Source organism: Euprymna scolopes, chromosome 7, assembly GCF_053919585.1.
Source record: "Euprymna scolopes isolate OS-2025 chromosome 7, ASM5391958v1, whole genome shotgun sequence".
NCBI classification, from domain to species: domain Eukaryota; kingdom Metazoa; phylum Mollusca; class Cephalopoda; order Sepiida; family Sepiolidae; genus Euprymna; species Euprymna scolopes.
The window spans coordinates 154223762-154241867 of record NC_136488.1 but is presented as its reverse complement, the minus strand read 5'-3'; the positions used below and the strand labels follow the sequence as shown (position 1 = coordinate 154241867).

The 18106-nt window shown below is 34.1% G+C and overlaps 1 protein-coding gene across 7 annotated transcripts in view; it reads right to left on the bottom strand.

The window, feature by feature from the left end:
* LOC145280074 (MYND-type zinc finger-containing chromatin reader ZMYND8-like) overlaps positions 1-18106 on the bottom strand; it is a 240607-nt gene that overhangs the window by 33307 nt on the left and 189194 nt on the right. For all 7 annotated transcript variants that reach the window (XM_080131764.1, XM_080131766.1, XM_080131768.1 and 4 more), the window contains 5 exons: positions 16156-16477; positions 10913-11102; positions 8209-8277; positions 5771-5855; positions 3827-3951 (listed from right to left, as the gene is read on the bottom strand). In XM_080131764.1, the coding sequence (XP_079987890.1) occupies positions 3827-3951; positions 5771-5855; positions 8209-8277; positions 10913-11102; positions 16156-16477 (791 nt within the window). The remainder of the gene's footprint in view (positions 1-3826; positions 3952-5770; positions 5856-8208; positions 8278-10912; positions 11103-16155; positions 16478-18106) is intronic.

Genomic DNA, 18106 nt, shown 5'->3' with positions numbered 1-18106 from the left:
GTAATGACTCAGACAGACATCACGGACTTGGAGTCTATATTCGAAACACCCTCCCCTTGACTAGAGAAACAAAACTAGAATCAGAGGACCAGGCCTTTATGTGCTTTAGACTTAGCATGCAACAGAACATTAGCTACCTGTATTTTCTCTACTGCTCTCCCTTCACCCAGGACTGTACAATAATAAACAAAGTTTCTGACAACATAGATACAGCACTCTCCCTCGATACTAGTGCACAAGTACATTTATTTGGTGACTTCAATGTCCACCACAGTAACTGACTTGGATTCTCTGGTAGCACAACACATAGCTTCTCTATATCTCATTCTCTATCACAGACGGTTACATTTCTGACACGTCTCCCAGACCAGCAAGATCAACATGCCTCACTTCTAGATCTATTTTTGACTACAGTTCCCGATGATTGCGTAATGAATACACACACCCCATTTGTGAATGCTGATCACGCTGTGATAATGGTAGAAAGCACCCTAAATTCTTGACCAAAAACTGAAGAGCCACTGCTCAAAACAATGAGGTATTATCAAAAGGCTGACTGGGAAGCCATCAGGGATATCATCAGAGATAGTGCACAAATGAGACCACTGAATGATTCAAAATGGAAATTCAAGCACATGTTCTCATGCAGAAATTCTATAGCAAGCCCTACTCTCCCCAATGGCAGCATGCATACTGCAGATTTAACTGACATAAGTGCAGTTCAAACAAACAGAAGTTTATAGAAGCTAGAAGTAATTATAAGAGAGAACTAGCGACAGCTAAGAGAGAATATACTGAAGTAAACGCATCGAAGCACAGAAATTAGGAACCCGTGATTTTTGGAAAATCTACAACAGTGTAGTAAACAATGCGGAATCAACGATTCTTCCACTATCAAACAATCATCAGGTTGTTTGCACGGCAACCGAGAAGGCTAAAAAAACTAGACACCTCGAAAGCATGTGGATCTGATCTCATTCCGACTGTGCTATTAGAAAAATGTTCCGCCAAGGTTGCTCCAGTTTTCTCCAAACTTTACAACAAATGCCTGAAAGAATCTTGCTTCCCTAACTGCTAGAAAATTGCTTCTGTGGTACCAGTTTTCATGAATTCTGGCGAAAGAACTGATCCATTAAATTGTTGCCCCATTAGCCTCCTCTCGCTTTTCGCCAAGATATTTGAGAGCATAATTAATCAAGCTCTAGTCCATCACCTTACAGATGCAAAACTTCTGACCGACCAATAATGTGGATTCAGGCAAGTCCGTTCCACAGTAGATATCCTAACTGTAATCTCTGAACGTATATACTATTCACTGGACAAAGCAAGGGAGGGTAGAGCGGTAGCCCTAGATATATCTAAGGCTTTTGGCAGGATATGGCACGATGGTCTTCTCAGGAAAATCAGATCATATGGTATCACTGGAAGAATACATAACATGATTAAATCCTTCTTAAGCAAGAGAAGAATCCAGGTTGTCCTCGACGGTCGTACATCTAAACAATATGATATAAATGGGAGAATACCTCAGGAGTCTATCCTTGGACCTTTATTATTCCTAATATTCAGAAATGACTTCCCTGATAAAATTGTCTCTGAGATGGGTATATTTGCTGACGACACCACACTCTATAACAGGCACAAGGGGAAAACAAATGAACACATATCTAAGGAAATGGCAGATAGACTAGAGAAAGACCTCCAATCTGTAGTGGAATAGTCACATTCAATGCTGCCAAGACTAAGCTTGTTTCCTTTAATAATTGCAAGAAACCTTCTCTACCACTAATAGCAATGGCCAAAAACACATTACCTGAAAGTACTTCTTTTAAACTCCTCGGCTTAATGTTCACAGGGAACATGAGCTGGAACAGATACATTGAGAGCATTGCTAAGGCCGTTGCGAAAAAGGTGGGCTCTCTCTACTGTGCTAGAAAGCTACTTACACCTGAAAGTATCCTGTACCTCTATAAGGCCACCATTCGCTCATGTATGGAGTATTGCTGTCACATTGGGCTGGTGCATCTGCTACTAGTTTCTCACCCCTGGATAGGGTTCAAAAGAGAGTTGCCAACCTAATAGGTCCTGACCTGTCATTTAAACTTCAGCCTCTGTCCCATTGAGGAAATGTTGCATCCCTCTGCCTGTTCTAATGCTCCAACGAACTACAAGCACTTTTACCCCTCGACGTAAATACCTCCGACAAACCAGACAATCAGCTAAATCCCACCCCTACACAGAGATCCCTAGGTGTAAGAAAGCCTTCTACTCCAATAGTTAAACTTCTGCAGTTTAGTAGTCAGGGAAACAGGAAACAGAAAGGGAATTCCAAAGTCTAACAGTCCAAGGGGAAAAAACTATTAAAGTAAAAGGTTTTCCAGCATCTCGACAGTGAAGGGATGGGATTTTGCTGTTTGTTGGATTAATCGGGAGTAGGCACATCATGCTATGTTCATACAAAAACATTCCATTAAAGTACTTTTAAAACAGCCACAAGGATGGGACAGAGTTGGAGCTTGGCCGATAGCAAAGGACTTATTAGATTTGAAATTCTATTTTGAACCTTGTTTAAGAGTGAGAGATGGTAGGAGATGCACTAGCCAACTTTTGTTTTATAATCAGATTGATAGAATCTTGAAAAAAAAAAAAAAAAAAAAAAAAAAAAGAAAAAAAAAAAGAAGATATTTGAGAAACTAAAATTGTTGACTTTTTTTTTTTTTTTTTTTTTTTTTTTTAAACTAATTTTTATTCACAAGGTAAGGAAAATAACCCAGAACTTCATTGATTATTTTTTAAGTTCAAGAAAAAAACTATGGAAGATTTCTGCTCATATTAAATTATTTTGTCTCTGGACATCTTTTATGTCTATCAATAATCTCATTTTTACCACACAGAGTAAAGGGAGATAACTCTTCCAATTAAACGAAATTTAACAATTCACTTTATCAAAAAGGCAAATAACATCTAGCTTTTCCCTTTTTTTATAACCAAATAATCCCCCTTTTTTCTAGCAGCTCATACCTAGATAGATTTGGGAGGGTTCTAACCATTACACTTAGTATTCTATTTTTTAGCAATTTATATTTTATCTTTAGCATACCTCATTCCCAAATAATAAATTTGTACAAATACTTTTTGTAAATAAAAAATATTAGGGATAACAGGTTTTACCCATAAAGTGAATGTGGTATTTTGATGACTGAAACTAGTTTATAGAATAAATCAAGATGATGACGACCGACTACTATCTCACCCCGACCAATTTTGGCCTTTTCCATACCTTATTTTATAAAAAAATTTACTATAATGTGAACTTTTCAGGAAATTTTTAAGATAAATAAAATACATATTTTGGTTATAGTCAGGTAAACATACTTTCTAATTTCTGGCGTAGCATTACTGGAAGCAGTGACAAGGCAAATCAGTTCTTTCACTTTTATTGTTTTTCAGTATTTCTATTGTGAAAAAATTTATTGAAATAAAATAGAAGAAAAGGACACTGAAAAGTATACAATAAACTAGTTGTAACTTCATACAAAATTTCAGAAAAATGTAATGAGTAGTCATTGAGAATTTTTGGAAGGAACGGACAAGGGTGAATTCTAAGGTCTAAATTTGACTAAGTCGGTGAACCAAAATTAACAAAATTATACAGATAAAAATAACAGTTAGTCTTTATTTGCACTTTTAATAACAAAACTAAAAAAATAAAGGGTTTTAATTTATTTTAAATTTTATAAGAATAATGAAATTATAAAAATAATTTTTTTTTTTCTCAAATCTTAACAAGATTAAAAAAACATTTCATCAAATTCAAATCTCGTACCCATTGCTTTTTTTTGGTTTCTTCTACGGTTTTAATCTTTTCGATTTCACATTGCTCTCGAATTTTGTTTGCAAAACGTTCTTTCTCATTTTCCCAACTTGCCCGCGTTTCAGCAACTATTAAATCTGAAAAAAAAAAAAAAAAAAGACAAAAAAAATTCATTTGAGTTAAATGGACAAATTCATTTAAACAGTTTTCATTTTCAAAATTTCAACATATTTTCCCCATGTTGTAGTGTTTTTGTTATCTTCTTGGTACATTAGTAAGTTGGTAAGTAATAATGGAATTCTTATCAACTGATGCTGTACCATCTCCCAGTTCTAAAATAATATTTCTATTTTGTTTTTCTCCATATGTATACTAGCAGAATATTTGTAAGAGGATGATATTCTATATGTAAATAATAAAACAAATTAACCAAACAGAACAATTTTGCAACACTTTTATGTCCACTTACAAAAATTGAGATATTTAATAGATTTTGATCCTAAAGAAATGTCTAAAACTAGAGGCTTAAGCTTAAGGAATCTTATGAAAAAAAAAACAAACAAAAAAACCCCCACTAAAATTCAAGGAATTTTGCTTAATTTATGTCTAATTAAGCATAGATCAAATTTTAAACAAATCGAAAATATTTTTATTTTCAAATAGTGTTGTGTCCGTATCATGCCTCCGAAAAATCATTTAAAATCTATCACGATGCATGATGCTAATATCAACAGTTGTGTCAGTACAGATGGATTAGAAAGTTATACATTAGTACTTGTTGAAGACATCTTCAAAGCTGTATTGGTATTCCCAAATCATCCCCCATCTGTTATTGGCATAGCTCAACATCGATTAACTTTGGTGATGTAATAAGAATTAACATGTCAAAGTGATTATGCCATAAATTGCTATTGCAAGATATTCTGGGTTCACAAAAAAGTTCTTGTGAATTTTTCATTTTGATTTCAAATGATTTATTTCCAAATAAGTTTTTGCTATAATACCTTTACTGAAGATGACGAGTGTAGTGGTTGGCTATCAGAGGCTGACAACGATCAATTAAGAGCCTTAGTCAAAGCCAATCTACGCACAACTGTTTGAGAACTTGCTTCTGAATTAGATGTAACATATACAATGATTTCCAACCACATGAGAGAGATTGGAAAGACAAAAAACTTGATAAATGAGTGTCTCATGAATTGAACAACAACCAAAAGAAACGCCATTATGAAGTATCATCTTCTCTTCTTTTATGCAACAAGAATGACTCGTTTCTCGACTGTGACTAACAATGAAAAGTGGGTTCTTTATGATAACCAGCAATGCTCAGCCCAGTGGTTAAATGCTGATGAAGCTCCACGATACTTCCCAAAACCAGAGTTGCACCAAAAGAAGGTTATACTGACTGTTTGGTCTCATCCATTAGTTTTTGAATGCAGGCGAAACCATTACGGCAGAGAAGTACTGTCAACAAATGGATGAAATGCATCAGAAACTACAACATCCAGCTTTAGTCAACAGAAAAGGTCCAATTCTCTTCCATGACAATGACCAACCGCACATTGCTAAATCGACCCTACAGATGTTGAACGAATTGGGCTAAGAAACTCTGCCTCATCCGCCATACTTTCCAGACCTCTCACCTACTGACTACCACTTTTTCAAGCATCTTGACAGCTTTCTGCATGAGAAATGCTTAAAAAACCTAAGTGATATCAAAAACGCCTTCAGTGACTTCATTACTATCAGAATGTAAGATTTTTACGTTACTGGCATAAATAAACAACAACATCAATCTTTTGGTGCATTTTAGGTCAGAAAGCCAGCATCTTCAAATAGTCTGATCTGGTAGCAAGATATTGTGAACAACCAAGATGAGAACAGCAGTCCGAAAAATGAAATTTAAAAAAAAAATTTTTTTTTTTTTCTAAAATATATGGAGAACAACAATTTTACTTGTATTGTGTCTAATTTCAGCAATTTCCTGTTCGTGGATCCACCGTAACTTCTCCAACTCTTGATTATAGTATTTCATGAAAACCTGTGGAAAAAGAAAAAAAAATTGAAAAAAAAAAAAAAAAAAAAAAAAAAAAAAAGAAAAAAAAAAGAAGAAAAAAAAAGAAGAAAAAAAAAAGATAGTGTCAATTAAAAGTCATTTTAATGAATAGAAAATACACATATTAAAAACTCAGACGTTTTTGAAATTGTGACAATGTCGTTGGATGTAACAATGATGGTGGTGGGAATGGTGGTGATGATGCTGATGGAAAGAAAGAGCATTTTTAGGAAAGGCTGTTATGGTATCAATTTAATATGCACACACACACACACACACTTATTTGTAGATATTGATAAAGGAGAAACCTGTTTTCTTTCATGATAATTTCTGTTGAGCTAAACGGCCATTAAAAAAGAACACTAGCTGAAAATGTGATGCTCCAATACAAAGGATCTAAAAAAAAATCTAAGAAACGGCACCTTTTGGTGAATGGACAAGTTCATCACTCTTAAGAAAAAGCAATTAACCAAATTCTGGGTGGTCAAAATTTATTATTGGGTCACCCGAAATATAGGTCAGATGTTATGAGTTTCTTTGGATAAGTAAAAACAAGATGGTAGATACAAAGTCAAGTGTTTATTAATTATTGTCCGCGGAATTTGATCACCCCAAAATGATAACCAAATTTATTTTTTTACTCATACAAAATGGCACTTGGAAATAAAAAAACAAAAAACCCTTGGTTATGCAAATAAAAGATGGACCCTCCAACATAAGTGATGGTGAAAGGTAGAGATCCAATAGAAAATGGACCCTTCTGCAGAGAATGATGGTCAGAGATACAAATTTGATGAAGAAAAAGAGGAAAATTTTTTTAAAGCTTGAGAATTTAAAAAACTGACTGAGATTTGTTTTCTGAGAATTGTGAAATGGAATTCTAGGAATTGAAGGCAGGGTTAAGTCCACCTCATTCTCAATATAAAGAAAGAAAAAATAACCTTGAGGACACATTTTGCTAATTGCCTAGGGCAAGTCACACCAGTCAGAGAGAAACCTCTGACTTAAGTCTCACTGTATTCTAAGCCTCTGAATCTACACTGTGAAGAGACAATCCTCAACTTTACTAATGGAAGCCGCCAACCCTCAGAGCATTTGCATTTAGTCAGAGACTTATAAATGATTGGAGTTTTGTAAGTTTCAGTGAATGATTATTTTTTTGTTTATAAGAAAAATGATCACTGGTTTTTCTTTATTCGTTGATTGCCTGTGGAATTGAAGGTGCAGTTGATTTCAGGTCTACCCTAACGCACAGATGGTGAAGACACAGACCAAGCCATTGTGAGAAGAGAACTCAGCACGGTCAAAGTGACGTACAGCCAGCCAAAGTAAACAGTGTTGCCACACAGAGTTGTGCACGTTTTGTATATTCCGAGCATCTGATCGATATTTTCCAGTGACCAGTGAGGGTCTGGTCACCCTTGAAAGGTCCACCAGTAGACAAAGTTAAAAGTGTAGCCACTGGGACTTAGGATCTATATAATTATAAAACTCTGTGGACTGCCTGGCTGTTCTTTCTTGCTCGAATCTTGTCTTTGACGATCAGGCAATTTCATTTTTTAAAATAGGGATGACAGGTGAATATATATATATATATAAAAGCGTATGGGTATGGTTCAGAGGCTAAGGAATGAGGGTGGAGAGTTGTATGCTTTGGTTTTAATTCTAGCTGATGGCACCCAAGTCATATCTTCTACAGCTGCTAATCCCAAAACTTATCCATTCTTTATTATTGCATTATTCAAAAAAAAACAAAAAAAAAAACACATAAGTTTTCAATTGTAAAACATCCTCATCATATTTGTTTGGGAAGACACAACATAATAACAAGGGAACTAACTCGATTGTGCTAAAAACACGACAAATCGCACAATTTATTAAAAAACAATCAGCAAAAGTAACATGCCCTTTCGAACTCTGGTGTTGTTTTAGCCAAATATTTTATTTTAACTAGTTGTCAAATATTTTCTTTAATAATTTTTTTTCTTTTCTTCCTCATCATTTTTTCATAATTTTTGGATATATTCATAACATAATTAAGTAGAGACCATTGGTTTGCATTGACATTCAATATTAAAAATTTTAAATTTCATTATTATAATGTAGTTGCACCCATTTCTCTTCACGAAACGATTATAGTATTTTTCTATTGTTTTTTTTCTCTCTTGCATGTTTCTTTCATACAAATCATTCGGTTTCATTTTGTATATAATTAACTCTGATAATGCTGTACTGATGTTAAATATATAGTTATTATGATGAAGAGATAGATATTGATACAAAAATGTAATTTGGGGTTGATTGTAATTAAAGAATGAAATAAATTCTTTTTTTTTACCTGATGACTATGTATTGTCAACATGTCAGTATACATCTCTTCAAAGGATTCTTGAATGTTCTTTGACAACTAAAAAGACGAAAAAAGAAAAGTACAAATTAAATTCAATTTGGTTCAAGAGAAAAATGTTTATGATTTTGAAATTGGAAATTAACAAGCAGTGTTTATATATAAACAAACAAAAACAAAAAAAAAAACAACTACCCATTATATTTTAGGTTGGATATTTGGATGGGGGAGGCTTAATAATTTGTTTTTACCATCTTTTTTTCTTTTTAAACTATTAACACAAGAAAATCAGACAGTTTTGTTTATTGGAAATTTTTATTTATTTTTGATCATAAATAATCAAATAAAAATTTTTGGTGCTGGGGCTGTGGAGGGCGACTTACACTTTTTAGACCATTATATTTGGATTTATGACTTTGCTATTCAGACTTAGGGCTAGTGATAAAAAGAAATTTGGTAAACTTTCTTAAGAAATGTTTAGAGGCTAATAAAATTTTAAATTCTGCTAAAATTCAAGCAGTATAGCATTATGAGAGACTGTTTTTTTTGTTGTTTTTTTTTTGTTTTTTTTATTTATTAAATACTACTTGTTAATTTCCAATTTCAAAACCAGAAGCTATAATCAAGTAGACTTATTCTCTTTAACTCATAATTTGATGAATATAAATTAGAAAATGAATATTTCAAATCTACACATAAATTGCTAATATAATACTGGACATATTTTTAAGAAATTTTGAACATCACAGAAGACATTATAGACAGTACAATTATTACTGTTTTATTTTATTTTGAGGGTTGCAAAGCGGTGCCTTCTGGAAATTAATTATTTCGAAAACTGATGGTTTGACTTTTTTTTATCAAATTTGGGAAATTTTTTTTTTTATTATAAATGATCAAAGAAAAAGTTTTGGTGCAGGGGCTGTGGAGGGAAATCTACACTTTTTAGACCATTATATATGAATTTAGTTGACATAAAAGAGTGTAATTAGATATGTTTTTATTTATTTTTGAATAATACAAAAGAAGCAGACCCCCCCTTTTTAAAATAATAATGTATAAGCGAATCTCTCTCCATAAATATACTAACCCCAACTTCTATCTATTTCCTCCTTCACAACTCCCTTTTCTCTTTCTCTTCCCTCTCCTCCATATTTCTTAAATGACTGTCTTGCTATCACAAAGTCAGGTTTTTTGTGGAGTTTATGCAGCTCCTCAAATGGATGGGACAAAAATAAAAATCGCCCCAGTCAAGGATTTCTCTACTCCAACAGACACTACATTTAAATCCTAGCCTGAAGGCCACAAAGTATTTTAGTTTGAGTTTCATACTACAGATCGATGCTCCCTACTCCATCTGACTAATATTGTCCTTAGTGCACCCCCCCCCACCTGAACTAATTTTGTTTTTGGTGACCCCCCCCCCCAATATATGGATATTACAAAAAGAAAAACGAACTATGTCTACATTCTATCTGAGAGAATACTAAACAGTTTTTTAGTTCTAGCTGGACACACTCACACAGACAACTGGAAACACAATGGAGTGTGTAAATATATCTATTGGCGCATCTGCAAAATGTTCAATATCCAGTGTAGCAGCAAGTCTTAGGAACATTTAGCAGAAAGAACAGTTGGAAATAAGTCATACACCAGCCACCATGACTATGAAATTCCTACAGCTACGTACCTAGAAAACGAACCTGACATAGTGATATAGGACAAGAAGGAGAAAGAAGCAACCCTAATAGAAGTTAGTATTCTCAAATGATACTGGGTTAAAACAGAACAGAGAGAGAAAAGGTAACAAAATACCAAGGTGCTATGTCCGACATGAAAAGAAACTGGAATCTTAGGAAGATCTTCATAATTCAAATAATTTCAGAAACAACCGGACTCATGAAAAAAATTTCAAAAACTATCTGGTGAATATACTGAGTGAACCAAGTGCAAGAGAGATTAAAACTATTGCACTTAAAGAGATAATTAGAATGTTAAAAAGTTTCTGAAATAGCATGTGAATGTTTGGCATCCGATAGTTTTGCTATGGGGCATTCTAAAATAAAAAATTTGAAGTAAAAAAATAAATAAATAAATAAAAAAGTGACGATTGTCCTTTATATAAAAGATAATCATGAATTGAAAGCCATGTTTAATTTCAGAAGAATTTCCGATGGGTAATTATTCTGTACAAGTCCTGGAGATGAAAAGTTTTCAATGAGTAGCTGTTTTGTATAAGTCTCAGTTTTAAAAACTTTGCAAGCAAAGAGTAACAGATCTTTCTCGTGTGGACACGAAAAAATTATGTGCAGGAATGGCGGAAGATTCAATATTTTTATGGAGTGATTCTGGTTTCTTATTGGTTGCTAGCAGAATATAGCTCCATTTGATTGGTCATTTCCTATCGCCAGTGACTATAAGTAGAACCCTTTAACTTTCTGTAATCATACCCCCCATTACATTAAAAATATTGCAATAGATAATGTATCATATTCACAAGGAAATTTAATGTCAACAGTGTTAGAAAAAAATGCTTAGAGAGAACCAGCAACCATTGCAGAAAATCTTAAAATATTAATTGTAGAAAATCTTTTAAATATTAATCACAGAAAATCTTAAAATATTAATTGTAGAACATCTTTAAATATTAATTGCAGAAAATCTTCAATTAAATCGTACATCAGCCAAAACTTACTTGCTTTGTATGCTTTTCCACAAGCTGACTTATTTCGACAGGTCGAATATTATCATTCTGAGCAGAATTTGAACTGCCATTATTTCTGTTACTCATGCTGTTTGTATTACTATTCGCTTTCTTCAATAACCCAAGTAAAAGAGTTGCTTCGGTTGTGGATGGTGGGATGTCTGGATGATGCTTGTTAATTCTGAAAAAACAAAAAAAGTAAAGTGAAGACAGAGTAATTCAAATATCCAAAAAAGAGTAGATTTCTCTATAGCACATTACCTCACACAAACCCACCTAACAGATCATGAACCCTAGCAGGTTTCACTTCGACCTATTCCTCACCACAGTACCTGAGGAGTGACTAATGCCCACAGTCCACTTGAAAATGCAGACCAACTAGTCGTATCAGTTGACATCACACTTAAATCACAACCCCAAGGTGAGAAGCCATTGCTCCAAACAACAAGGTACTACAAAAGGACTGATTGGGAAGCCATCAGAGAACACAGAGATGCCCCATGTATCAATATCGTCTCTCTTTCTGCTGAACAGAGTGCCAATGAGACAACTGAATGGTGCAAAGCGGACATTGAAGCACACTTTCCCACACAGATGTGTAGAAGCAAGCCCCACTCTCCTCATGGTTCACTACAGAGTGTGTAGTTGCTATTGCAGAGTGACAGCATGCATTCCGCTGGTTCGTATGTTATGAGTCAAATGCAATACGGCAAAAATTTGTAGATGCTAGAAATTGTAAGAGATAAATAGTGACAGCAAAAAAAAAAAAAAAAAAAAAAAAAAAAAAAAAAAAAAAAAAACAAGCTGCAATAACAAGGGAACGCATAGAAAAAACAAAGGATAGGAACTCGTGATTTCTGGAAAATTTATAAAAAATAGTTTAGTGAATAAAGGACAATCAGTAATTTCCCCACTATCCAACAACCAGAAGGTTACACGCACGGCAACCGAGAAGGCAGAACTGCTTGCCCGATGATTTGCCTCCAACTCCACCTTAGAGCCAACAAACAACTCTCTCACAAATTTCCCTATGCGAACTGAAGCCACATTAGATGATGTACAAATCACCTTCTCATGTCCGTGATATCATAAACTTAGACACATCCAACCAAGGCATGTGGGTCTGATGTCATCCCTGCAATACTAATTAAGAAATGCTCAGCTGAACTAGTCCCCATAATTTCCAAACTCTATAACAAATGCCTTGCTGAATCTTGTTTCCCTAATAGCTGGAAGATGGCCTCTGTAATACCAGTGTACAACATTTCTAGTGAAATGATCAACTCTCCTAATTATCGTCTTATCAGTCTCCTCCCCTCTTCACTAAAATTTTTGAGACCTTAATTAATCAAGCACTAGTTCACCACCTCACAAAAGCAAATCTTCTCTCTGACAAACAGTATGGATTCAGGTAATGTCGTTCTACTGCAGTTATTTTAACAGTCATCTCTGAATGTATGTATCATGGATAAAGTGGGTGAAGATAGGGATGTAGCCCTGGATATATCCAAAGCCTTTGACCAAGACTGGCATGAAGGGTGGCTAATGAAAATTAAATCATACGGTATAACTGGGCGTATAATAAATATAATTAGATCCTTCTTAGACAATAAGACCATCTAGGTTGGCATTGATGGATGTACATTCAAACAGCATAACATACGGGAGGGCCTCAGAGACCGATCTTTGGATCACTATTAATCCTGATATTCATTAACAACCTCTCTAATAATATTGTGTCCAAGATGAGTATATTTGCTGATGATACAACGCTCTATAACATGCACGAGGGAAGAATGGATGTACATAAATCTAAGACAATGGCAGTGTTGCAATATTTTTGATAATTAATGAGCACATAATTTTTTCATGTCAACATAAGAATCTTTTACTCTTTGGCTGCAAAATTATAAAGTCCAGAAGCTGTACAGAACGGCTGCCAACTGAGAATTCTTCATCTCCAGGACTTGTATAGAATAACTACTCATCGGAAACTCTTCTGAAATTAAACATGGCTTCCAATTCAAGAAGTAGAATCATTAGAAAATGACCTCCAGACTGTAGTGGAATGGGGCAGTAAATGGATGGCAACATTTAATGCTAGTAAGACTAAGCTGCTTTCCTTTAACAATTACAAGACATCTCTCCAACCACAGATATCCATGACAAATAACTCCCTACCTGAGAATTCTTCCTTCAAACTTCTCTGCTTAACATTCACAGGCAATATGAACTGGAACAAATACATTGAGGACATTGTGAAGGCTGCTGTAAAGAAGATAGGTTCTCTCTATCGAGCTAGAAGACTACTCACACCTGAGAATATCCTGTACCTCTACAAGGTCACCATTCGCCCATGCATAGAGTATTGTTGCCACATCTGGTCTGGTGCATCTACCACTAGCCCCTCCCTCTTGACCAAGTGGGACTTATTAGATTGAAAACTCTTTTTTTGAGTCCAAAAGAGTTTTTAATCTAATATATCCCACTTTGTCAACTATGCTCCAACCACTGTCCCATCGCTGCAGTGTTGCATTTCTGCGCCTGTTTTACAAATATTTTAATGGAATGTGCTCTGATGAACTTGTTGCATTTGTGCTCCCTCGACATACATATCCTGACAAACCCACTTAGCAACAAAATCACACCCCTTCACTGTTGAGGTCCTTAAATGCCAACAAGCTTTCTACCCTAATAGTTTAGTTTCTTTCCTCAAACAGCTATACTTTAGAATTTCCTTCCTGCTACCTGCTTCCCTGACTGTACTGATATACAAAAGTTTAAATGTAATGTAAACCAACATCTTGTTAATCTTTCCTAGGCATGGTTCCAAATAATAGCTCCTTATGTCCAAATAGCAATATACCTTGAAAGGAGTGAACGCGAGATAAAAAAAAAAAAAAAAAAAAAGCACAATTTTCATCTTTTTGATATATATATATATATATATATATATGTATATATTAAAAGGATGAAAGTTGTGAATCTATGTATAAACAAACACACACACACAATACTAAGGTTCCACAATTTCAAAATATGTGTGTAAACAACCCTATTGTGAAAATTATTGATAAAAGTATTTTTATGTAAATAAATTTAATTTGATTTAAATAACTTACTGTTTTTGCTTTTTTTTGGCTAAACTACCTTATTTCCCCTTCCACCTAAACTGATTTGGCTTATCTCCCCTTCCACCAGCTTCTCCCTTGCTAATGGCTGCCATACTGTTTAGCTGGTAGCGATAGACTTATTTTTTACAAAAACCATGATAGCAATTGTCCTACTCAATGAATTACTGTAATTTTTGGATATATTACTTTTTTCGAGATGAAACTAAGGTAAGTAATATTTTTGTTTAAAATGACATTAAAAATTCAATCTGTTGACTATAGCTAAATAACACTTGGAATCATTGAGGCATTGTTTTAGATCGATTGTGAGCAAATACCGTATCGACTGTGAGCCACAGCTTTCTTACTGACAAATATATAAAAAAAAGAATACAGTTTGATATTATTTTGTTTAAATATTATTTCACCTAAAAATATCTTATCTTCTGCGTTTATCTATTATATAAAGGACAGTTGTCTGAGTGTATGTTTGTATGTCTGGCTAAAACTAAAAAAAAAAAAAAAAAAAAAAAAAAAAAACAACTACAAAACACCACTGTTGCCCAGTATAAATAATATCTAAACTTTAGAAAAGAATTATACATTCTCTGAGGGTCAACTGGGCCAGGTTTTGTCAAGAAGTGTGTGTGTGTGGGGGGGGGGGGTTATTAGGGGGTGTCAGTGTTATTATGCACTAATTTGGAAAGATAATTCGATGAGGAATCTATCATATAAAAGAGTGTGCACATATGTCCAACCAGAGAGAAATGGGGTGAGTGGAAGAGAAAGTGGGGTATAGGAAGAGGGAGGAAAAAACATAAGGGGAGATAAAGAGGAAAATGGGGAGGTAGAGAGATAGAACTTTTAATAGAAATATGTTACATTTTTGTCGGGTAGCTCTACTAGTCTATAATTTATAAATATAAAAGTGAAAATGTGTGTGTATGCACTTTTTCTGCATATCCGCCAAAGGCTTTTTTTGTGGGGGGGCTCAGTGGGGTCACTCATTCTTAAAACTTTTTATATACTGTCTAAAGTATAATATCTACGATTTATGAAGGGAGGTCGCATCTATCTTTTATTTCAATGGCTTTTACACACTATTTTCGCAATATTTCTTGGTCTACACGCATTTGTTTGGCTTTTCAGTATAAAAAAGCAAAACTGAATCCATAGCATAAACAAACTCCCTGGTATTTGTGCTAGGGACGTCCAATGAAGTTTGATTAATGCAGGAGAAACCCCTTATATCAGACAATTGCTACTCCCCTTTTTATGGGTCAAAATTGAAAAATTGGTATGTGGGAGTCATCGGATTTTTTTCTGCTAACAGTTTTACGATTGTGCATGCGTGAATGGTTTACATTAGAGATTCCTTATGTTAAGTATGAGTTAGTTTGAAAACACTTTTTAAAGAGCATGTCATGCTGGCTGAATAGTTATCATACTTGACTCACTGTCATTAGGTTTTGGTTTCTATCTCAACTCGAGTATTTTTTTTTACTTACAAGAAGTGAACTGTTTAGTAAAAACATAATACTTGCATGCACATGTGTTGGTTCCTTTGTTTTAGTTTCTACTTCAGTTTTTAAAAGGAATTCAATGTTATGTTTAATATCTATGGTATTTCTGTTTATAATAAATAAGAAATCTGCATGAATTAAAATATAATATTTATGCATATTTTACAATCGGGCAACGCCGGGTGGCCTGCTAGTATATGTATAAAAGTGAGAATTTATCTATAGACTTGAAATTTGGTATACAGGGTATTCAAACATGTAGAAAACTTTGGAATCGGTTTTCATCTGAATAAAAAAAAAGGGCTGCTAAAAGAGCAAAAATTTAAAAATTGGTACACGGGTTCATCGGATTTGTCAACTGTTTCACGAATGTGCATGTGTGAATGGTTCAGATTTCTTATGTTAAGTAGTTTGAAAATACTTTTTAAAGATCGTGGCAAGCTAGTCTAATGGTTATTGTACTTGACTCACTATTTTACGTTTTAGTTTTGATCTCAACTGTAGTATTCTTTTTTTGTTTTACTTGTTTAATACCGGGCAATGCCAGGTACATCTTCTAGTGTATATATATATAAACATGTGCAGTATATTTACTTACTCAGAATCAGTGCAACTGTCGTCAAGGCTTCTTTTGCTGACCGTAGATAGAGACCCGACTTTTGGCATCAAAACTCTACGGTTTGAAGTTTTGGAAATTTCGCTACTTGAAGATGTTGATTCCATCGCTGCCATGTGTACATCTGTCGTGTTTCTCTGGCCATCTGGCATAATATTTTGATTTTTAGTTGGTGGTCGGAATGCTGACAAAGAATTTGGATCAGAAATTGATTTAGGAGTATTCCTTTTCTGAATTGATGGTTGGCCAGCAGATATTTTTTTTTCATCAAACAAAAGTCCATTTGTATTAGAGTTTGTTTTACCTAGAAAAAATTAAGAAAAAAAAAAAACAACACTTACATATATGATAAACAACTAAAATGTATGCCAAGCAGTTTTTCAAATTTTCCTCTTTTGCAAGAAAATGTTTATTTTTTTCAATTTTTATTTACTAATGAGTCACCACTTATCAAGACTAAAGGCCATTCAAGGATAAGGGTCAACAAGATCAATAGATTGTCAGTTGAATGGTCAAGAATATCACAAGATGATTGAAAATAATTTATAGAATGAACAAACTTGGATTAGCTATAGGGATGGTAGTGACCGGTCATTAGTGTCCTGGTTATTAGTGTCTTAAGTGTCCTGGGTCTTTAGTGTACCCTTTTATTTGTGTATCTGTAATGTCTGTTTTATTGGGGAACAGTGACACCTCAACCTGAAATAAAAAGTTCACACCAACCACCACAGTTTTGCTATGGGTAAAAAATATGAGAGGAAAGTTGGTCCCATTTATTACAATTAAAATTCACAATACATGTTATATCGCAGTAAAAAATATATACATGCAAATACAATTTAAAACGATTCCAAACCAAACTGTCAAGCAATAAAATTTATATTTTCGTCAAAATAAAAAGAGTATATGCAAACACAATCTGAACATATTCGAATTAGTATTTAACGCAATCAATTTCAGCATGATCTATAATAAGCTGCATGATCCGCTTTTACTTCATGCACTCTAATAAGGTAAAATACATTCGACCTTATTTCAATGATTTAAGAATAAATCGAAAGTACTAGGGACCTTTGAATTTTCATGAATCCTTGTGGGTATTCTTTCTTCATGTTATTGGTACACACATGAAAAGGTACTTAAGACCTAAGACACTTAAGACCAAGACACTAATGACTGGGACACTAATGACCTAGATCCGAGGACGGCTTATAATAAGTATCGATATTAGATTTGAAGATGACTATGTTGTAGCCTGCAGAGAAGCAGTCTTGTGGTAATATGTTCATGAAAATTCTGTTTGATGTTAAATAAAAAGGATATGTAGTCATGTGAAACTTAAAGCCAACATAGTAAAATAAGCTTACAAGTTAGTAGTATCATATATAGTTCTGGATTGTCTGTAGACAGAATCACTTGAACACTGATGCTAATTCATGAGAAGGTGTTTTAAAGAATAGAAAAACCTAGACACCTCGAAAGCATGTGGACCTGATCTCATCCCGGTGATGCTATTAAAAAAATACTCCAAACTTTACAACAAATGCCTTAAAGAATCTTGCTTTCCTAACTGCTTCTGTGGTACCAGTTTTCAAGAATTCTGGCAAAAAAACTGACCCATTAAATTATTGCCCCCATTAGCCTCCTCCCGCTTTTCGCCAAGATATTTGAGTTCATAATAAATCAAGTTCTAATCCATCACCTTACCGCTGCTAAACTTTTGACCGACCAACGATATGAATTTAAGCAAGTTTCTGAATGTATATACCATTCACTGGACAAAGCAGGGGAGAGTTAGAGCGGTAACCCTAGATATATCTAAGGCATTTGACAGGGTATGGCATGAAGGTCTTCTCAGGAAAATCAGATCATATGGTATCACTGGAAGAATACATAACATGATTAAATCCTTCTTAAGCAAGAGAAGAATCCA